We start from the raw sequence: 23,804 nt of genomic DNA on the forward strand, positions 1-23,804 counted from the left end.
TATAATTTGAGACATAGTGGTCAGGTTAGCACTGGATCAGAAGGTCCAGTCTATAGCTTTGGAATTGTCAGATACCACATTAAACACAACTGAAAAAATATTGCTGAAATGTATGAGGTGTTGGCAGCAGCTCAAAGTGCATTTTCAGTCAGTTGGAAAGTAGCTCAGCTCTCTGCCCCATGCTGCCAAGAAAATCCCCCAGATGATGAGCATGGTGTAGGTCCTATGCAAGGAAATGCTTCTTGCTCCCAAGGAGATATCAATAGACTTAGTAAACACATGCAACCAAGCCAGGAATCTGGACATAGATCATGTTCTTGAGATAATAAGAAAAGTTCCCCCTCTGTGTCGGATTGGTCCCCACTGATGCTTAAATCTTGTCCAGACTGTTGGACACACCATGAGTATTGCCAGTGTCCACATTTTTCTGACACATTATGCCTGTCATAAGCCAGGGCACTTGGCAGCAGTGTGCCTGTGTTTGAAAGCAGCAACACAGGCCGATGTGCCAGTGTTAGCCACTACACTGTGATCACAGGACCTGATCGGGCACCAGTTTTAGCTTTAACTCCAGTCTTGGCAGAACCTGACCAAATGCCTAATAAACTCCTGATTGAGTTGAATGTTAGTGGTATTACGACCGAATTCCAGGTGGATGTGGGGGTTGTAATTTCCCTGATCAACCAGGAAACCTATCAGTGTTCGGGCATCCCCTGTCTGCAGCTGCCATAGTGGCAAGTTATCTCATACAGACATAAAAAAAGCCCTTTGCGAGAGTAAAATACAAGAACTTGGAATGGTAAATCATTTTGTTGGTCGTAAGTTCACCATCCGCTGTAAATATTTTTGGCTTAGATGCATTTGCTACACATGGGTTTCAGGAATTGGATGAGGTAAACCTGGTATCCAGCTCAGTACTGTTCCATAGTTTACAACCATTATTAGAGAATTGTAAGCAGTTATTCCAGCCATTGTTGGCTTGGGCCAAAGAGTGTGAAGCATATTTCACACAAGTAGTATGCTGTGTCTAAATTTCGTCGTGCACAGCCAGTTCTTTTCACAATGTGTGATGCAGCAAAGGCGGATTTAGACCGGTTACAGTAACTGGGGGTCATTGCACCAATCTCAGCTAGTCAGTGGGCAACTCCTATGGCCATCATGAAGAAAGCAAATGGATCCATTACAATTTGCTGTTATTTTAAAGCCATGATTAACACACAAAATGAGATCGACATTTACCCAATCTCTCCACCATAGGAACTTGTAGCAAAGTTAGCAGGATGACCATGTTTCCTAAAGACTGATTTGAAGGATGCATACTTGAAATTACTTCAAGATACAGACACACAGAAAATCCTGTTACCAATTAAGCCTTTTGGAATGTATGAACCATCTGAGGAAAAAAGGCATTCACTTTATTTGGTCTCCCAAGTGCCACAAACAATTCTTGCAGTTGGAAATGCACCTGAAGTTGCTGCCTCACTTAGTGATCTTCACTACAGGCCAGCTCTTGACGTTCGCAACCAACCTGTCACAATACAGGATTGAGGTCATTCTCACACATAAGAATACCGGCAGCACAGAACAACCAAACTGATTTTGTGTCTAAGACACTCTGCAGGTGCAAAAAAATTATTCACAAATTGAGAAGAAGACATTGGCTATTGTGTATGGCATTAATAAACTCCACATTTTCCTACATGGGAATAAGTTCCAGTTACTTACAGACCACCAACCCCTCATTTCTCTCTTTGGGCGACGTTCTCACCTTCCAGACAAAATGGCACAGTGTTTGCTATGTTGAGCTTCATTTTTGATCAGTTACCATAATGACATTCATTTTGGCCAGCTGCTAAGCATACAAATGCCAATGCATTATCTTGTCTCTCCATTGACCCCAGCACTGAGTTTGAGCATCTGGAAGCGGTTTTTTGCTCTAGATGAGACATTGCACAAATACTAGTGGCTACTAGGAACCCCTCCCGCGTAGAGTTGTGTGAATAGTGCAAAGTGATTGGCCAGAGAACATCCCAAAAAGATCAGACCTGGTGTAGATCTATTATTTTGCTATGAAACATTGACTGAATGTTGTTCAGGGAGTAGTATTATTGTCTACAGAGGATGCTGAACGTCACATTGTTGTTCCACCTCCACTCTGTGGTCACATCCTTCAGTTGCTACAACTGCACATATTACAAACAGAGCGCTTGCTACAATTTTTGCCATAGAGGGAGTCACCCACACCTTAGTATCTGACAATGGACCTCAGTTTGTTTCAGTGAATTTGAGGTATTCTGCCAATGACACTGCATACAGCACCTGATCACCACCCTTTTAGACCCAGCATCGAACTTCAAAGCCGAGTGGCATGTCAGAACATTGAAGTCGCAAATGAGGTAGGCACTGGCATCAGTGTGCACTGATGAGGCCTTAATACACTTCTTGTTACCTACTGCTCCACCCCAGTCAATGAATGAAGCCCAGCTGAGGTACTACGTTGGCGCACACTGTGCAGGCTCCTAGATTTGCTGTGTCCTACCCCACAAACCCTGAGCTCTAGTTACACACCCCACTACCACCAGGATGCCACTGTTAGCTTGCCTATTTGGCCAAAAGATGGATTGGGCACAGTGCATCATTCTCAGCCACAAGGAATGCCAAATTTTCCTTGTCACGGCTGGGCAGGAGCATCTGATCTGTCACTGAAACCAGCTGCAGCTGCGCAAGAGCCATGCCCACTCCTTAAGCCACTGCAGGCAATTTCCAGTCCCACACCTCTCAGCAACCACACTTTAAGGCCACCCCTGCAGACTGCCAGTGCTCCTGGTTCGCATCCAGGACACAGCCATAGTGCCGTTACAACCTATGCCCGTGCCATCATTATCAGCGGCAGCAGATGACCGAACTGGCACATGACTGGCAACCCGTGGAGGTTGAGTCACTTCTTCCAACATTGCATTCACTGACAGACTCAATGTCTCAGCAACAGCTGCAGCCCCAAATGGACCAGTCATTCACTGAACAAGATGTGGCAAAAAATGGAAACACCGGAAATTGAGATGCTGTTGGAGTCACTGGCTCCCCCTCGCCCCGGTGGTTGAAGCACACGTCTGGTCATTTCTGACCCTGCATGCTTATTAAAGGTGGAAGGGATTTGGCATTGTCAATGGATTTACACATTGAAATCGTGATGTATGCACCAGTGTTGGCCATTCAGAGTTGTATGGTTCCACAGCTGCTCCACTGGTGGCATGGTCATTGCATGAGTTGGCAAGACCATCTGGCGCCATAGACAATGAGGAAATGATCTTTCGGAGTTGTTTGGCTTGTTGTTGTCCACTCACTTCTTTTTGGCCATTTACCTTTTTCTCTGAAATTGTCTAGTGGCACTCCCTTCTGGGCAGTGCATTTTTAAAATATTCACATTCTCATTCCTAATAAATTTCACCACCAGGACTGCCACCTTTTACTTTACAGAGTGGACAATTCTTCAATATTCAGGTTTTGAGGTAAATACTGAACGTTTACTGACTTTATCAACTGTTAATATTTTCACTACAACTCATTCACTTCCTCTAGATATTTAACAGAAGTTGTATGTTAATTTTTGATAAACCTTGCAATTTACATGGTTATTGTGTTATGTACCTTCTGTGCTGTAGCTCACCCACACGACTTTGGTGTGCGTGGTAGAGTGGTGATCGTAATGTTCTGGCTGATCAATATAGAAAAACCCGAGTTAATCACAATATGCAAATAGAATTACAAGACCATGAAAGCATTCTTCTTAATTCATGTATTAGAATATTGTCACATAAATCCTAACTCGCTATAACCCTGTAATATGTTTGCTTTAATTGTCGTGGACCTAATGAGCTTCTTTAAAAAAATAGCATTATTGTAGTTTTTGTTGTATTTTTTACTTGTAATATGATCTGCTCATTTATTTATGTATTCTTTAATCCACTTGTTAGCACTCCTGGTTCATAATTTATTACTAGGCTGTTCCATTTCCTATCTGATATGTAGTATTTGGCCACTGTACTCAATATCTTATCACTGCAAACTGGTGTCTACCTTGAGCTTTATCTGTTTGTGCCAGTCTCTGGCATCCACATTTAATGGGATATATGGAAATGACAATCCCCTCCAGATACATGGTATAGAGTTATACATGAAAACAATAATAAAGTATTTATCATGTTTAATGTAGATATATAAAGTAATTAAAAATTATAAAAGAAGAAGCCCAAAGAAAATCAGATCTTAATAGCAAGATAATGTAAATAATTACCCAAATTAAAAATAATAGTACTAATTTTAAAAAAATAGGAGGAAGAGAGTGTAGTACTCAGTTGACCTTGGCCATCCATGTTGCCTTGATTTATTCCTTCTCTTCTTACCTCTTCCACAGTTTGCTTTAAAATAACATGTATTTTCTTTTAATCTTCTTAGTTACATTTGTCTTTATTTCTTAGATGTTTGACCTTCAGTTTTTGCTTGTTAATTTCTAGAAGCTAAAATTATTTACCTAATTTGTGATTATTCTTGTAAGAGAGAGATGTAAACATATCCCTTTTGATATTTCCTGTTATCTGGTAATAATAATAATAATAATAATAATAATAATACCAGTCTGGTTTATATCAATAGCCTTGCTTTGATGTTCACTACAGTGGTGTAATATGCTTTGCTGTCATGTTTTACAGAAACTTGCAGAAGCTTCATAAAGTAGTATAGCAAATTGTTTTATGTTCTCATTGAGGTTCTTAAAAGACAAACAGTACAATGTGAGTTGCAGCAAATGCTGGTAATTTCCAAGTTAATGTACCGGTACACTTTAAATAGTCCCCGTCTCCCTCATATTTAGATAGTGTTGGTGGAAAAGTCATATGAATTAGCATGACAACTCAAGTCATCAGTGACATTTTCAGTAAGTATTCCGTTTATCTACTAACAGAAGATCACAAGTGAAAATTTTATTATTTCATACACAGAACATGAAATAAAGAAGTCTACCTTAACAGTTATTGCCCATGAATAGTGATATGTGTGTGAGAAGTTTTCCTTGTGTACAAACTATAACAATCAATTAGTGTCTGTTTATAATGAAACTAATATCCTCAGTCATTGAACTTCCATAATATATCATCTGCAGCATTTATATTTGCAAGTAAAATGTGAGAAATCTGTTTAGTTCTTTGTATACACAGAATTCTCATTGTAGAGGTATAAAAAAAGCTGTGCTCAACCTTAAGGAAACATTCTGCACACATTAACTGTCTACTTTGAAACAAGGCCTTGTCTGTGAATATCACATTTGCCCTAGTGATGGAGACACTGTCAGATGAACCTTTCACACAAAGTGTACCCATGCAGGAAAATAAGCCACTGATATTCCCTGCACATGCTGTACATGGTGCATACACAGCAGGTTATCATGTAGCACTCTCCAGTCAGTCATGTGGTCAACATTACCTGTTGCAGCTAAATGCCTTCCTCTGACATTTAAGGATGTCACCAACTGCAAGTAGTACTTCTTCCTCCACTTGAGGTTTCCTCGTCCTAGGCCTGCCCCAGTCACAAGTAGTAGGCTTAAGTGCCCCGTGCTCCCTAAGACAATGATTGTTTGCTTCCAGTAACCCCCTGTTGAGGCACTGTTGTTCTGTAAAGCCCTCCAAATAAAAACATTGAGCACTATGACCATCACCATCTGCTAAAATGTACAAAGATGGGCATCTGCCAACTCTGCATTTCAGTACATTTCCATTGCATTGTACTGGAAACCAAGTCCGTGGTGAAAACTACGGTTGATGCTACATGCTTGCACAATCCATTATGAACATTAAACAGTTGATGCTACATGCTTGATACTTGTAGAGCAATGAAGTCTGTCGCATCTCAATATTACCTTCGTTCCGATGGAAAACAAACACTGTCACTGAACACAAGAATTAAGACGTACTGCACATTCTAACCAAATGTAACTAAGATGGTGTTGAAAGATTTCGTGTGAGAAAATGTTTCATGTTATGCTAGTACATTCTATTTCTGTGTGTTTCCCATTATTAATAAGATTATGATGAGAAGTACAAAACCGGATTCTAACATGGAAATAAAGTGTTCCTCTGTATGTGAGGAATGTTTCCTGAAAGTTTCGCCATAGCTTTTTGTTACATTCCGTATATCTAATATTTTAAATAATGTTTAGTATGCTTATAAAGTTAATTTGCACACCTGAAAGTTTGTTTTGTTCATAGGACTTCAGCATGCAGGCATCCAGTTAAGTGAAACTGTAAGGAAAATTAGAAACCCAGCAATGAATCCTGGTTTTATTTTGTCAAAATTATGGGAAAGAAGACGTCAGCAAATGGATGACCCAAAATTGATCTTGGGTTTGGAGGGTTATCTTCATCCTTCCCTGCAGGTACATGTGCTATCAGAAGTAGTGAAACAAATGTGCTCATTATCTTATGTTTTGTTTTATAAGCCAAGTGTATCCTGTAATAAAAATGAGGTAGCAAAACAATTATTTTTAGTGTGAATTTCTGAATAAATGTTTGGGTTGCTATGAATGTGGTGCAGGAACCTGAAAATCCAGTGTGTGATTTTACAGTACCAACTGCAACAATCAGCTTTGTTCTTTGTGAATTACATGAAACTAGTGTCTAATTTGACATTCTTTTATCACTTTCTCGTGATGCATTATATTTTTCATTATATTTTTCACTACAAATATAATTCTCCAAAAAAAGCATTGTAGTGTTATAATAATTCCTCATGGCCTAATTATCCCACAACATGGAAGGCATATTGTGAGAATTTTATGGGCATTGTTGAAATAGATGTGTGTGCCAGGATGCATCATTAAGAATAACTGAGTGACATATTTCTCTTTGTGTCATCTCACATTGTTCTTTGTGTAGAGGATGGTCATAGGACATTTCTCTGAGTTGTGGAAGAGGAACAGAAGTCCAGTTTATAACAATACGGGACCTCATCGTATTAGCATATGAATGTTTGTGACACGTGCCCTATTAATGGATTGGTCATACATAAGTCACAACCATCACTTGCTCAATATGGCCACACCAATTGCCTGATATTTAAATATTCCTATTTCTAAGGTTTTGTCAAGGAGAAAGTTTATATCCATCCAGTCTCAGTAACACTGCTGGAATTGAGAAGGCATGTTACTACATTCATCAAGAATGCAACATGAGAACTACTTCAAAGGACTCTGTGCAAATGGGACTGGTTTGTGGACATTGGTCTCATTACAGATTTAGTGTGTGTATGAGTGGAAGTCAAAATACAGCTTCAGGGAATTGTCAAGTAATTTGCAATTGTACAGCTTATTCCAGTAAAGTGAAAACAGCAGCCAGCCACTATTAATGTGGGTGTATTTTCACACAGCCACAGTCTCACAATGTCAACGTGGTCCCACCATGGAAATTTTTGACAGAATAACATATTTTCTAATAAAGGTGTACATATTCATTCTCATTATTGGGAAGACAGTTAGCTCCAGTTTTGTGTAACAGCTCTTTATTATAGTTCTATGAAAGCTACACAGAAAAACAGTTTAATCAAAATAGCATATCTTCTAATTGCAGAAAATCTTCAAACCATATGATTTAATTGTCTATTTTAGGTGCCAGCACAGATGTTGGAGTACTGTGTTCTTCGGTTGCCATATGCTGTTGAAGTTGTTTTGTCCCGGCATGGTCAGAAGATAGTTGATCATCAAATGGAACTCCGTAGAATAGCCGACATTGTTATTGATATATTTGCCATGACAGCTGTACTGGGGAGGGCATCACGCTCTTATTGTATTGGTCTGCAGCATGCAGAAAGTGAGGTAAGATTGGAATATACGCTATTCTTATGAAATTCTTATTTGTGTTACAGAAATGCCAGTGTATTTTACTGCATACTGTTCTCAAACTGTTTACTATCTGTAACTCTTCAGCACTTGCTACTGTAGGCCTAGTAATGCCTTTCATTGTTGGTAGTATATCTGTGTTCTGGTTCCGTTCTTTTTAAATATTCTTCATAACAGTAAAGCGTCTATACAGCATTTGCATGTAGTTACATTCATAGAATGCACCTCAAAGTCAATGTTTATCATGCAATTTTTTGTGTAAATAATATAATTAAAGTTTGAGTTTCAAAATGCTTAAAAAAAAAGAAAAAAAGAAAGAAAAACCAGTTCTTAGAATGATGTCAAATTTGAATGGGATATTATTGATGAAGTGGGAAATGTTATGGAAAGAAAAAAAAAATAACAAAAATTTTACCACTGGATTGTGCTGTAAGCTACAGAATATGCAAAATAAAAGATGCAGGTTACACAACTGTTCCTCAGTTTGCCCCTTAGATGCTTGGCATGACTGACTCAATACAGGAACACGTGCAGCTGGTAAAGCTGTTTTACAAGAATGATGGCTGCGTGCCAGTAGCTCTGCAGAAGTTCCAGACACTCTAGTATGAAAACGAGCATTGGCCCAATGTCTTCCAAGGGTCTGGAGAAAATGATTTTGAAATTTGAAAAGACAGGTACTTTTGAAGTGCAGTGTGGCAGAGGGAGGAAAAAATTGATCTGACTTCAGTAAAAGTTGTCACAGGATTGCCGGAAGGGTTGAGAGGTGGTGTACAAGCATGCATTGCATGGGGAATTGCGCGAACTTCAGACACGCCTGTGAGCACGGTGCATAAAATTGTACGAAACATCCAGCATTGCTATCCATACAAAGTTACCCATGTTCAGGAATTGCTTCATGCTGACGTGCCAGTAAGTCAAACATTTGCTACAGAATTTCTTGCTCGCATGGAAGTGGACAATAGATGGCCACGGAAAATTCTGTGGACAGAATTTTTATCTCCAAGGACGTGTTAATTAACAGAATTGCAGAGTACGGGCAATGGAAAATTCCTCGCACATCAACTGGTAACACTTCATTCTGCAAAGGTAAATGTCTGGTGCAGGTTGATGGCATCATTTATCACAGGGCCATATTCTTTTGAAGACATAGGTCCTGCGGGTTCTGCGATCTGTAGCATCATTTGTCACCATTGGTAAATGCTATGACAGTCTTTTGTACACTAATATCATTACAACCCTTCAACAGTATGGATGTGTGGGTTTGATCATTTTTATACAAGGTGGCACTCCTCTGCACATTGCATAGCCAGTGAAGCAGATGCTGCAGAGGCATTTCAGAAATGCTTAAATTATCAGCCATCATTTCACTACAGACTGGCCATCTATATCACCTGATCTTAATCCAGACTTCTGTCTGTGGGTTATTTGAAAGATGACATGTTCAGTGCTCCGATTGCAAATGTAGCTGAATTGAAGGCATGAATTGCACAAGATATTATGTATTTGATTCCTGATACACTTCAATCTATTGTGGAACATGCTGTTCCTCGATTTCAACTTGTGGCAGAAAGCAGTGGGCAGCATATTGAACATATCTTGCGCCAGTCACACGACAATTAAAAACCAATTTTACTGTAGATTTTTATGTAGGCCTAAGGACAATTAAAAACCGATTTTTCCCATCTGCTGTAGTATGAGCTTGCCATGGTGGATGGGCATACTTAACAAACAATGCCACAACTGTTGAATCCAAAACTTGTGCCGTCATGCGCAGTACAGTTGGCTTAATGTGCAGCTCGACCCCAACTGTCTTATTGTCAGTCATTTGTAGCTGAACCCATTTACATTATGACACTCACAGTGCCATGTATTAGGAAAATTTTTGTTTCCCCCTTCTTTGGTAATATTCCATTCAAATTTGACATTATGAGCAGCAGCTCTTTACTTGCAGTGCGAAACTGGAACTTTAATTATAATCACCAACTATTTGCAAGAATACAGTATTGTTGATTTTTAAATAAAATTTCAGACAGATACATTATTTAATAAAAGTGGTTAGAGGTAAATGGATGCAGGTCCAATAAATTATGTAGATCTTGGTTTATTTTTAGGTGCTGATTGCAGGAACATTCTGCAAGGATGCGCTGTTGAGAGTCAAATCTGCTGTCAAAGAAATTGAACTTGGGCCAGTAGCAACAAATGACTCTAATTATTCCAAGGTTGCAGAAAAAATTTTTGAAAATAAAGGATATTTTCCTGTACATCCATTGACACGAAATTTTTAGTCTAATTTTTGTTGTTGTTTGGACTTTTAAATATTTTTTCTTTTTATAATTTCTGAAACTTGTTGATATTGTTTTGTGCCTGACACCACTGTGAAACTCAGTAAATATATTGTTATACAATTAAAGTTGATACCAGAGTTTTATTTGAGATTCTATAACACCATTAAAATTTTTAGGTAAAGTATCTATACCAACCTGTAAGTATTCCATTGTTGACATATACCTCATGAGTCATGACAGTCCCACTATAAATTCTATGATAAATGTTCTAGATTCTTTTTGACAAACATTAGTCACATAGATTTCCATATTAGCTATTTTAATTTGAGGAACTGGAGTGATAGATTTGGCAGTTCTACAACAACTCAAGCGATATGGAGAAAAGTTCTGTGGCATATACACAATAATGTCATTCAAAATCTAAAACATTCTTCATTACTGGAGAAAAGCTCAGGATTAATCGAAAATGCAGCCTTTTGTTACACACATTGTACTCATCTGGCAGGATTGAAACAAATTGGCATACTATGAGGTACATTAAAGTTATAACACCTCTGATCTCCTCCCCCCATCCAGGATTGGAAACAGATAGAAACATAGGGCTCACTTTAAAATAAGCATGTACTTGTGAATGTGCGACAGAGATAGCAGCACTGTAGAATGTTACAAGAACAGTATGCACTAATTCTTTCTCTCTATTTGCATGGTGTGATACGAACCAAATTCATTGCCAGTTGAGTGAGACATGTCTTGGTGGTGTCATGGATGTGCCTAATGTGTATTCGTGAGTGCGACAGTTCAGAGAAGGCGGAACATCATGTGGCAACAAAAAAGAGACATCTTGGCCTCACACCAGCTGGTCTGATGACATGATTGAGCAAGTGGAGAAAGTTGTTTTGGAGGATAGCTGGAGGAGAGTGGAACACATCATCTCCAAAGTTGACATTTCTGTGAGCTGTGTAATACAATTTTGCATCTAGGCCATAAAATGCAAAAAGTCTCCTCCAGATGGGTGCCACGAATGCTGACAAACGACCACATCACTGTGCACGTGGTATCTTGCTAGACTATGTTGACACGTGATAACATAATGGGATTTTCTTTTCATAGATTGTGACAACAGGTGAGGCATGGATGGTATTTTTCAATCCTGAAAATAGAGTAATGTCAGAAATGTGGAATACACTGCAAAATTCTATCCACTAATTTAATGACAAATCAGTGTACAATACTGTAGTGTGACCAGAGATACTAGTCAATCTGTAGACAGGGAGCAATTGTAAGTAATAGAGGATAAAATTTATATGGTATGGAAAGTGCTATGTGCTCATTAGTCACTGCTACACAGTGATACTGCACAGCATGGCGCCACCATCCAGGCACTCCAGTCGTGGTACCACCTCAACTTCCAATCTTTTGCTGAGTAGATGGTACTCACAATAAGGGACTGACTTCTGCTTCTGCTGTAAGACTGTCAAATTCATCTGCAGATAGTGTTATTAGCTGTCACAGGAGTCATTGATGTGTGGCATTATTCTCCTCTTTATGAATGCTAAATTATTCTGCCAATCACAGGATAAATAGTGATACGATTGCCACTTTCATTCAGTTCACAGGAGTTCTCTTCACAGTTGCAATTCATATAGCAGTTAACTCCAGCACAGTTCGCACAAAGTTAAAGTCTGTGTGCCCACAGTTCTACAGTTCCACTGGGCAGCAAGCCACTACTTAGGAGTATTCTCCAGACTGTTCAACATCAACTGTTTAGTGAGGTCATTAGTGAGAGACCGAAGAGAGTCCTATCAAAAATAGCAGTTCTGCTAAACATTTTTAGATGATATAGTTATCTTCAAAGTGTTAGGCTTCTCAGCATGTTGGACTTTTTCGAATACTGAGCTGTGCATCTGTTAATGCTCAAAACTGATTATTACTTTCTACATAAACTTAATAAATGTATGTTATTTAATTCATTTTGTGTTCCCCATCTCTTGTGTTTTAGAGCCCTATGTTTACATAAAGTTGTTAAGTGTGTGGGCCAACCATCTTGCTCAACAATTAAAAATCTGTTATCGGACGTTTCATTGCTTTTTGTGATGTTGGGCATCATAAGGTCATGATGAATACAACAAAAAGTTGTGGCTGAATGTAAATAATTTAGAAGTACAGGTAACAACTCACTATAATAGTAGAGATCTTGAGTTTTCAACAGGCACATAAAGTTTTCAGTCTTGTTTCTGTGACTGTTGATGACTCGACACCTATACTATTTGGAGGGTGAAATTATTTGTGTGTGTTTGATAAAGGACTAATTACAGTGGGCTGAAGCTCTAATTTTGTGAACAGTTACATGTACAGGCTCTCAACAGCTGCAACAGCTTTAGTATTTAGAGCGTAGTCTCGACATACAAAATAACAAACGTTGAGTATAGCTTTGGAAGGTTGAGTGATGAGATGAATACACGTTCAGTAATAAGTACGGTATATACCAACTGATAATACTACAAGGATGCTAGCTATGCAGCATAACAATGGTCAACATACGACAGATGACTATACATAATGCATATCTATGTGGGTGGGGTTAGTGTTTGTTTCCCTGTCCATGCAGGATGGCCACTCAAATGGAAACCAGAAAATATCAGGGAATTGTAAAGATCCAGGAAAAATCAGGGATTTGTCACATATTTGTGGAATTTTAGTTCATAGCTTTAAAAATTGTGTGCTCCTGCAATGTCATACAGATCTTATGTAAAAGATGCTAAAATGTTTGAAATGCACTAAGAGTGGTCAGTGTGAGAAACAGTTCACATTACACAGCTCACTAAGATAGGTTTTGTCGAGTGGCAGATGAAAATATTCTATACATGTGAGCCTTGCAACAAGGTGACATCATGTGAAGGAAGATCTTTGTCCCACAGTTACATTAAATTGTATTTTGCTGGTATTTTTTATTTAACCCTCAGGTGGGTGCATGGCAGCACTCCGTGCTACCACGTTGATGTGTATGTGATAAGTGGTAGTGAAGGTGTTTGAATCATCTAGGGACATACAGTACATGCAGTCAGCTACACTGTCAAACAATCCATGCGCCAGATGTCATTTTCCTTCCTTTTAGCAGTCAACAGCCAAGGTCGAACGCGAGTACTCCACTATGGCAGCACTCTGTGCTGTGTGTGCGCATTCATGTACATAAATTTGCTTTTCGAAGATTGGTGAGGGGTTATTGTTTTGTGAGAGGTTTTGGCTCTCATTGTTTTTCATTGTTGTACAACATTTTTACCATGAATCATTTAGTAGATGTATGTATGTAGATCAATGTTTTTCATGCAATATTTTATGATATGGTGGGTTAGCTATTTCATCTATGCATATATTGTTACATTCATATCAGCAGTGTAATACAGAGATGTAAATAGACTACCTACCTATCTTATGATGATTGCACCTACTGTTTATATTTACCTATCTATGTCTATTAGTCTTCACTGTCGTATGTTGTACCTAGGGCAAAACGTGACACTTCAGATGAGGAGATCAGGCAACTTGTTGAGTTGTTGGACACTGACAAGAAGAGGCAGGTTCAAGATGGGACACAGAATAGTGAAGAAGACATAGACAGCTCAGATATTGAGGATGAAGAGGAGGTCGTGGAATTAAATGAGCATGACAGCAGTTCAGAGGTTTCTGAAGAGGAAGCAGATGAGATGGAGACTGATGATACTGGTGAGGATTTCTTTTTTTACATCAGAAAAGGCAAAGAAACTATTTCATGCAGCAAACCCCCAGTGAAAGCTGCTTCAAGAGTACCAGCGAAGAATATTATCAAGATTTTTCCCAGCACAAAGCGGATTTTCAGGGATACTCTGAAACCCATTGATGCATTTCTCAAATTTATAGGCCTTGACATTATTGATACAATTGTAGACTGTACCAAAACTTTTATTGCTAACAAAAGGGACAAAGTAAAATACTCCAGAGATCGGGACTGTAAGGACACTACACAGGATGAGATTATGGGTAATTTGGGTTCTTATTCCTAGTTGGAATGAAGCATGGGAATCACGTGAACTGCAGAGATCAATGGAAAGGTGATGGAACAGGTATGGTGATCACAAGGGTGACATGCAGTTACAAGCACTTCCTGTTATTGCTTCGATCAATGAGGTTTGATTATCTGTGTACAAGAGAGGAGAGAGAAAAGACTGACAGGCTCGCAGCCATCTGCAGTATTTATGACAGATTTTTGGCCAACTGTAGGAATAATTACAGTCGTGGTGAATTCACAACAATCAACGAGATGCTGTTCACATTTAGAGGTAGATGTGGTTTTGTCCGATATGTACCTAGCAAACCGGCCAAATATGGACTGAAATATTATGCAACATGTGACAGTAAAACATGTTATACATCAAATTTCGAGATGTACTGTGGAAAGCAGAGGCCAGGCCCTAGGGATGTTTCAAATAAACCCCACAATATAGTTCAAAGACTTTTTCAAGATATTCAGCATTCCAACAGGAACATTATGATGGACAGCTACTACACTTGTGTGCCATTAGCTGATATCCTTCTTGAGAAAGGATTGACTGTCATTGGTGCCCTCAAAGCCAATAAGAGAGAGATCCCCCCTGAATTTATCTCAAAATCACAGGAAATCGGTTCGTGTCTTCATGTGTTTCAGTACTATAAAACACTTGTTTTAATCCCGACCAAGCGAAGGAAATGTGTACTCCTCCTATTGACTATGCATGACTGCATAGTTACTGATGAAATGATGGCTAAAGAAATTATCAACACTGATTATAATTCCACCAAGGGAGGTGTCAATAAAGCCGATAAAATGCTTACTCAACTGCACAGCAAACAAGATGGCCTCTTGTTTCTCCATAATAACCCTGAATCCACAATACGCTGTCACAACTTTCTCAGTGAATTAGCGCTCAAACTTTTAGAGGCTCATATGAAAATAAGGGCTCAAATGTGCACACTTCCAAAAGATATCTGACTGTTTCTTGTAAAATACTGTGAGCCACCCCAACCAATTGCAGCCCCAGATGTTGCAAAAAGAAACAGGCTATGTCCTCTATGTGGAGGAAAAAAGTGCAATCATACAATTATCACATGTAATGATTGAAAACAATTTGTTTGTAAGAAACACTCACGACATATTGCATTGTGTAAAGATAGTGATATGTTTGAAAATCATGTATTCTAATGCTTTCTATTTATCTCTGTTTTCGAGAGAGAACCTTATGAACTTACGAATTATGTTCAGACAGGTAGTGGTCTATTCAGTTACTGTACTCTTGCTCAACATTGTTTATTCTGATAATGTTCTCAGTGTAAGCAGCTACGTACTATTTTGGCTGTCAAATTCGGGTTATATTTTATTATAGGTTTGATTTATAGTCTTGTGAAATTGGCTGTATTCAAAGGGTGTATGTTCTTTCTTTCAAAAGGTTATGTTACCACCAATAACGAAATATATTTTCAATTTAGTTACTTGCATTTGATATTTTATAATTTATTGAGGAACAATTTCTAGTTTACATTGAAAGAATGCATTATTCAGTTTGATATCATGATTTGTTTCTAATGGTTTTACCTATCTTACATCAAAAACAGGGCTGCTACATGAGCAGAAAAGCAGATTTTCTGGAGGCAGCAGTCAGTGCTGCACACGCGCGCTTGTGTGAGTTTCAAAATCACACCCAGTGGAAGGTTAAGTAGAAGGTCATTAGTTAAACTTAGATTGGCACGTTGTTAGTTTCTGTTTCTATCAAAATTTTTGGTGGTCACATAGCTAATTTAATCTTATTTTAGGGATCAATTAAAAATGTGTGCTCTTCATATCTGGCATATTTCTTGTCTGATCTGTTGTGCTTCATCCAGTGTATTGCAATTCACTTTGCCATTTGGTACTAGAATGAAATGTCAATTTGCATATGTTAAATATTTTCATTTATGCATTAACACGTAAAACCAGCAAGCCCATTCAGCTTCCACCCTAAAAGACTATTTGGGAAAAATATAATTATGCTCTGGAAAACTCGCGGAACAATCAGGAAAATTAAATCAGCCAGTAGGGTGGCCACCCTGCCATGTCATTCCATAAGCTACACATTTTCTGAAGTGGTGCTAAATGATGAGCACCTTATGGAGATCAGTCTTCAGAGATCAAGTTAAAGTTTGGCAAACTCAGGGTTCCTGAGCTGGTAGCTGCTAGTGCCACCAGATGCTATTACCATAATCTTTGGATATGTTTCAGTGACTACAAAGTGCCATGATCAAATATTGTGTCTCATGAACAACAGAAATATTGTCTTAACAGTCCAAGTCATGATACGAATCTCTGTACATTATTTAACGCTTCAACCTTAAGAGTTGGGGAAATTCATATTAAAAGTTACATTATGGTATGTTGCTAATACAGCCAAATACCCAAACTTCTGGGATTAAAAAGATTGAGGAATATCATATTGTTTTTGAAATGTACCACACACTCAACTGTGTTAAAGTGGTAAAAATTAAAAATTTAGATCTCAAAAACTTAAAGAAAGTAGCAAATAATGAGTGGCAGATGAATAACATTATGACATGAATAAACAGCAAATTTGGGGAAATTTGTCTTAATACTGACTTTTAAATCACACTCATTGCGTGAATACATAAAATCAATCCCGCGTCCGGCCATCCTGATTTAGGTTTTCCGTGATTTCCCTAAATCGCTCCAGGCAAATGCCGGAATGGTTCCTTTGAAAGGGCATGGCTGACTTCCTTCCCCCGTCCTTCCCTAATCCGATGAGACCGATAACCTCGCTGTTTGGTTTCTTCCCCCAAACAACCCAACCCAATACATAAAATATGGATATGGGACACACATTACAACCAATTAATTAACATAAAAGTTTGGTTCACACATCTAATAATAGTTTGTCCATACAGCCTGAATCCAATGCTCTGTTTTCAGTGTCAAAGATATGTACACACCACTTGAATCAAAGAGGAAGCCAACATGTGGTAAATATGACCTGTATGCTCATGATCCAGGCACATTGTGCACTTCATTGCTTTCTTCCATTAACTGTTCATGAAAACATCCAATATTGTGTAAGGAATTCCCAGTCTACATGAAGAATAAAAGATTCAACAGATTTGAGTAGTGCAACTGTTATCTTACATGGAGGCAAGATAGGCTTTGAAGGCTACACAAACTTGAATGTTCTCAATCCAAAAATGCAAAGGCCCTGTGTAGATGTTAGTACATCTATTTACACCAGAAACAGTTCCTGTAAAGGTACCATTACAGTTGTAATTGCTAAGGCTGCCAAACCAGCAGTGCACATTGACACTAAGCTCACGAATTCAGGCCAAAAAACGAAACCAGGGAACATTTCTCCATCTTAACTCCATCCACTGTCTCACATAGAGGGAATCTGCAGGCAAAAAAGCAGACTTGAGAAGCTTAATGCCATGGCATATGTCTCCAATGATGTTTGATGGTGAGGATTCTTTGACAGAGTGAGAACTGTGTACAAGGAACCACTAAGTCAATCTGTTTTCTTTCCACAACAGAACAACATTGTCCACCTCTGATAGTTGGTGTAGGAAAAATTATGTGGACACATCTTTTGGCATTGTGAAAAAACACATCGGGTCAGTATCAATGCTACAATGTCCTTCCAGTAAAAGTAGCTTTAAGATGTTGAGAGACTTGTGAGCAAACCACATCCAATTTTTTGCATAATCTCTTTGAGGAACACATTTGGGTATTGCTTGTATTTGACAGTGTCTGTAAAGTTTGATACAATGTTCCAACGGACTTACATGCAGGAACAAATGCTGCTAATGATTTATAGCAGTACTCACACATGAAATGTGTTCACAAACTGCAAATATTGTACAACCACAGCTATTTAATTTACTTGAAACAAATGGAAATTTGTGCTGGACCTGGACTTAACCTGCATTACGCAAGCAGTCACCTTAACTGCTTTGGCTATCTGAACAGGCTTGACATACACTTCCGTATGTCCCAGTGCCTGCTACCCCCAGTGCTCACACAGTTACGTGATTCCCAGATGGGCAGAGGCTTATTTAGTTTCTCTCCAAATTGCCTTGCTTGCCTTTGGCATGAAATACATTAGTACAGTGCCTGTATTTGACAGTGTCAGTAAAGTTTGATGCAATGTTCTTCTGGACATGCATGCATGAAATTAAAATATGCGACCATCTTCAGATCATGATCATATTAAATGCTGGTTGATCACAAACTGGATGTACCAGTAAAAATATTCATGCAGTGTGAAGCATTTGTATAGAAAACCACATGCGTAAGAAATTTAGTGCTAACAGTAATAACAAAACTGAGCCTCATATTGGACTCAGGTTGAACAAACTGTTTGTACCATTGAAAATCACATCATTCATTAGCTTGCGATCGTATGAAGTTTTTTTGCTGAACTTGCAAGTCATACAATTGGAAGTTAATAATTCATGTGATTTGTGCTGATATAATCAGTTTGCTCAATCTGAGTCTCATACTACTATGGTGTACAGGCAGCCTTAGTTTTGTTGTTGCTGTTAGCACCAAATCTCTTATTCATATTGCTTTCTTTACAAATTCATGTCACTGCATGATGATTATTACTGGTACATCCAGTTTGTGTTCAATCTGCATTTAATATGATCATGGTGTGAAGATGGTTGTTACTTGCAATTGAAAGTAGGTAGATGTCATTCAGTTTCCTTATGTAAATGAGATCTAGGCATTAAAAGATTTTTGTAATTAAAAAAATTAACAAATAAGTAGTTAGTGAGCAGGGGAAGCAGGACAATGACCAACATGAAGAGAACAGAAGTACATGCAAAAAGTTTCCATCTTGTTAAATCCCAACAACATGTATAAAGTTTTCACTTCATAGGCGCATTGACCATATGCTAGTGTAGAAGCAAGGAAGTACTGGTAAGTTTAGTGTTGTATGTATCTTCGATAGCTAAAGTTATTAGAGACAGAGCTTTGCTCAGATTTTGTATTACTGGAGGAGAAGAAAGCTGCTTGGCCTTTGCAAGGAACCATCCTGGCATTCGCCTAGTGTCGGCTGAGCAATCACAGATATGTATGCAAGGAGTTAGTAGCCTTCGATCGGAAACTTTCTGATTTGTTGTAATAATGTTAGATTGCTAAGGTTGGCAAAGGATGGCTACTGCACCAAGTTTTTAGCCCTTTCCGACACATAGAACGACTGATTTCAACTATAGCTTGTAAAAGTTTTGTTGGTAGTTTCATCCCCTTTTGCCGATCTCTACTTGTCGCCAGAAGTTGGAAGTCGTCATGCTGTTTGTGTTCTGTATGAAGTCCCTGCCCTTTAAAAATCAACTGGATAGTTGTATTACAACAGAATTAATTTCATCCTCACTACTACAAATAAGCACAACATTTGAATGTGAATGTATCTATAATGTGCTTCCATGAAACAATGTTATTTCCATGAAACATCACAAAATGCTTGTTTCTCACATTTTGATAAAAACTTGTTTTGTTGCAATAAAAGTGCAGTGTCTGAAAATTCACCAATTTGATGAAAAAATTTCTAGAAGAAAAGTTTTAGAGCATAGAAATGTTTTCAAGAAGCCAAAAAGGTGTCAGAAAACCCAGTGGTTTAGTAAACATCAAAATTTACTAGTTTTGTGGAAATCTTATGGTTGATTACAGTCAATTTTTGGTTACCCATTCAGTGGTTGTTTGCAATATTCACCCTTGTTGTTTTATTTATCAGTACAATCATTCTCTGGATTTTGTTGCTCCACTGTGAAAACGTGTTCTTTCCTTCGAGTCTTTTGCTGATCACTACTAAATCTGGCATTAATTAACCCTTGCAGTACCAAAGGGTGGGGGGCAGTAATGTACTGTATGCCCGCCTTTTGAAAGTATTGGAATCTAGTCTTTTACTGTATATATTTTAAAACTGTGAAAAAAATATTCTTTTTAATGTATTCTTCTACCAGATTCCATAAATGTTTTAAATTTTTCAGTTAAATTTAACCCAAAAGTTTTAAGTCTTATTACTAGATGCCACTTTTCACAATGAGTGTCATAGTCAATATTTTCAGGTTCAGACCCTTGTTTATGCATCAATATCTCTTTAAAAAGTATATTGTGAGAGAAAGTCACGAAATTCACATTTTTAATTTTTTTTATATATAGTCGAAAGGTACTCCCGGCTTAGTAGTACATGTTATTGAAAATGCGTTTGTAGTGCTGAGTGTGGTAAGACAATTTCAGGTTCTTCCACATCAGCACCTCTTAACAACAGTTAACGAATTTTGTATTTTTTAAATTTTTTTAGGATTAATACTGAACAAACGTTAACAGAGAAACAACAACGCGACTATTTTGACTCTGATTGTTGCAGATGGCAGCAATTAAAAACCTGACGTCATAGTCATGAAGACTACCGACTGTTGCCGTTGTGTGTCGAGTAGAACTAGGGAGTAGAGTTACGCTCCACCATAACTACGGTTCAGTAGTTGTGGTAATGTACATAAATGATGTAGTAAATAGTAGGATTACAGTACCGGCAGGATTGGCAGATAAAGAAAATATGACTGGATAAGAGAGCAAACATGTGCCTACGACTTCAGATGGCTCTAAGCCAGGGCTTAACAACTGGCCGGTTTTGAGCGCGAGTACTCGCGTCTGCTCAGGCACTTGCTCGCGATCACGTGCAAGGTCGCGGAGAAGGGAGGGAGGGGAAATGCGCGCGCACGTTTGAATGTGATCTCGCGTTCTTACCAGATTTAACTAGCCATGTGAATGCTTTGAACATTTTACTACAAGGTAAAGATCTGCTAATTACTCATTTCATAGATCGAATACGAGTTTTTAAAATGAAATTGACACTTTCGGTGAGTCAGCTGGAAACAGGAAACCTAGCTCATTTTCCTAAATTATCATCCATGCAAGATGTTCACAAAGACTGTGAACGTTATTCACATAGTTTAGTTGATCAGCGCTTTCAAGATCTGACAGCACTAGACAGCGATTTTGATCTGTTCTCCCAATATTCAGCGAATATTTAAGAGATTCGTCCTGAGCTGCAGCAGGAAATTATTGACGTGCAGTGTGACAGAGAATACAGAGACAAATTTCAGAACAAGAAAAACATTTTGGAATTCTACAGACACTTTCCTCAGGATAGATTTCCTCGTTTCCACAAACTGGCTGCTACAATAATATCAATGTTCGGTTCCACGTATGTTTATGAACAACTGTTCTCTGCAATGAAATGTAACAAGGCGCGCCTGAGAAAAGCATTGTCTGATCGAAATTTAAACTGCACGCTGCGCCTAAAATGCACAAGAACAATTACTCCGAACACAGACGCAATTGTAAAGGGCAAAAAGTACAAGATAACCAAGAATCCCACACTTCAGTGACACCTTTTATTGTGTAACAGTTCACAAATTAATGCGAATGTAGAGGCATACCACTAAGCTAATAAAATTATGTGGCATGTGTACATTCTCCTTTATTTGTTTCATTTGTCGCAGTAATAATTCGTGAGTGATATGCCTGCAGGTGGCCGCGGATTTACATTGACTGGCGGCAGCTGTTGTGTGCCCCACGTGACTTTACCCACTCTCCACTCTGGTCCGGTAGTGGGGGTAACGTGCTCGCGCTGCTCCGTGCTCGCGCCTTGCTGCTCACAGCTTGCTCCGCGAGCACGTATGTTGCGAAGCCCTGCTCTAAGCACTATGAGACTTAACATCTGACGTCATCAGTCCTCTAGACTTAGAACTAATTAAACCTAACTAACCTAAGGACATCACACACATCCATTCCCGAGGCAGGAATCGAACCTGCGACCTTAGCAGCAGCGCGTTTCAGGACTGAAGCGCCTAGAACCGCACGGCCACAAGGCCGACGACTTCTCTTCGTTTTTTGTTCGTTTGCTTTGCACACGATTAGAACCGCTGGTCTTCCAACTTTAGTCACGTGTGTATTTTATTTCCTTACAAAATGTAAATTGTATTTTGTAAGTAATAAAAATTAGTTGATCACGTGACTTTTGCGATCTTATGTAACCAATGTAATTACTTGTGACGCAAGTACAGTTTACATGCGCAAATATAAAAAAATTATACGTAATTGTTTTTTTGTCCTCAGTAGAACGTTCATCTTGATCAAATGCTACAGTTTATTATTATTATTATTATTATTATTACTGATAAGTGCGAAAGTTGTTTATGAATAACATAAAAAACTCGACGAAGTTTTGAAGCGATATTTTATGCTTTTGTTTTTTTTAAATTTTATCTTTTTTTCTAATTTTCTTTTTTAACTATCTTTTTTGCATAGAATTGTGTCTTTAAACGCTATATGATAAATGTGTTCTTTTAAATTTTTACTACATCTCTCTGTTTAAGGTTCTAATCAACAGTTTTCGAATAAAACCTGAATCAAATATTGAGAATTTCAGTTTTGCTATAGATACCATTCTGTTTATGTTTAAGTAACAAGACAGGACAACTATATGTAACAAAAAATGTTCCGGATATTACACAGCCGTTTATGTATCATCACTCATTTTGTTGATGGTTCACCTCTTCTGGTATCTAGGGAATCTACTTAGACACTGTTTGCATACTCAGACGAAGGCATGGAAAAGCTAGGTATGCAGCACTCCTAACGTACATGTAACGCTGTTAACACTTCAACTGACTAAGCCTACTGGGAAAACTACCGTAGTCTACGTTAACGTCTGTTGTTTATATGAAATCTTGCAGTTTTATTGCTTTGATTATAAGAAATTATTTTAAAAATCAAAATTTCAGAAAATATTTTGTAAAAAATGATTTTCATAGTAAGTTTTTTCACAAGTTTGAAAAAATCGAATTTTTTTTATTTTAAAGCCTCGGGAGGAAAGGGGGGGGGGGGGGGGGGGGTGTGTGTTTGTATGGTTGAAGAGATGCGTTCCAGGATCTAAAATTTTAGGAATTAAGCAGTCACATAGCAAAGGAAAAAAGGCATACAAACGTTTATTGAGAGGATCAAAATCAGTAAGTGTGGTAAACATGTTGTTTTGGTGCACTGTACCGCCGTTGACGTTCACGCATAAGTGTAGTAAATCTTATTAGAATGGTCATTATGCTAGATCGGGTACAGTGGAAATTAATCCGACATTTATTGATCGTCAGTTCAAAAATTTTGTGGGGAGGACACATCGAAGGTGAAGTTTTTATTAAGTTCTTCGTTATAAAGGCATTTTAAAAATAATAGTGGAAGTGGTCATAAAATGAAATACTAACTGGGGAATTCAATTAAGAGGGCGCACTGAAAAGTAATGGCTTCGAATTTTTAACGCGAAAACTCTTAATGCTCTTCAAATAAAGCAAACTTTATTAATAATGTACATCATTATGCTTCATGTATGCATATTTACTTCTCTACATAGTCACCCTGACGACGAACATATTTTTCTTAGTGAGAGACCAATTTGTTGATGCAGCCACTGTAGAACATTAGACATTGACGGACCCACAACCTCACATCAGTTTGCACTGCTTCAACACTACGAAAGTGAAATCCTCAAAGGCGTTCTTTAAGTTTTGGGGAAAGCTGAAAATCTGAT

The 23,804-nt window shown here is 38.2% G+C and overlaps 1 protein-coding gene across 1 annotated transcript in view; it reads left to right on the forward strand.

The window, feature by feature from the left end:
- The window catches only part of LOC126248600 (complex I assembly factor ACAD9, mitochondrial-like), a 106,265-nt gene extending 95,965 nt beyond the window's left edge, over positions 1-10,300 (forward strand). The window contains exons 8-10 of the mRNA XM_049949736.1: positions 6,261-6,427; positions 7,655-7,861; positions 9,997-10,300. Coding sequence (XP_049805693.1) covers positions 6,261-6,427; positions 7,655-7,861; positions 9,997-10,170 — 548 coding nt within the window. The 3' untranslated portion in view covers positions 10,171-10,300. The remainder of the gene's footprint in view (positions 1-6,260; positions 6,428-7,654; positions 7,862-9,996) is intronic.
- Positions 10,301-23,804: the final 13,504 nt, after the last annotated feature.

Source organism: Schistocerca nitens, chromosome 3 (genome assembly GCF_023898315.1).
Source record: "Schistocerca nitens isolate TAMUIC-IGC-003100 chromosome 3, iqSchNite1.1, whole genome shotgun sequence".
Taxonomy (NCBI): domain Eukaryota; kingdom Metazoa; phylum Arthropoda; class Insecta; order Orthoptera; family Acrididae; genus Schistocerca; species Schistocerca nitens.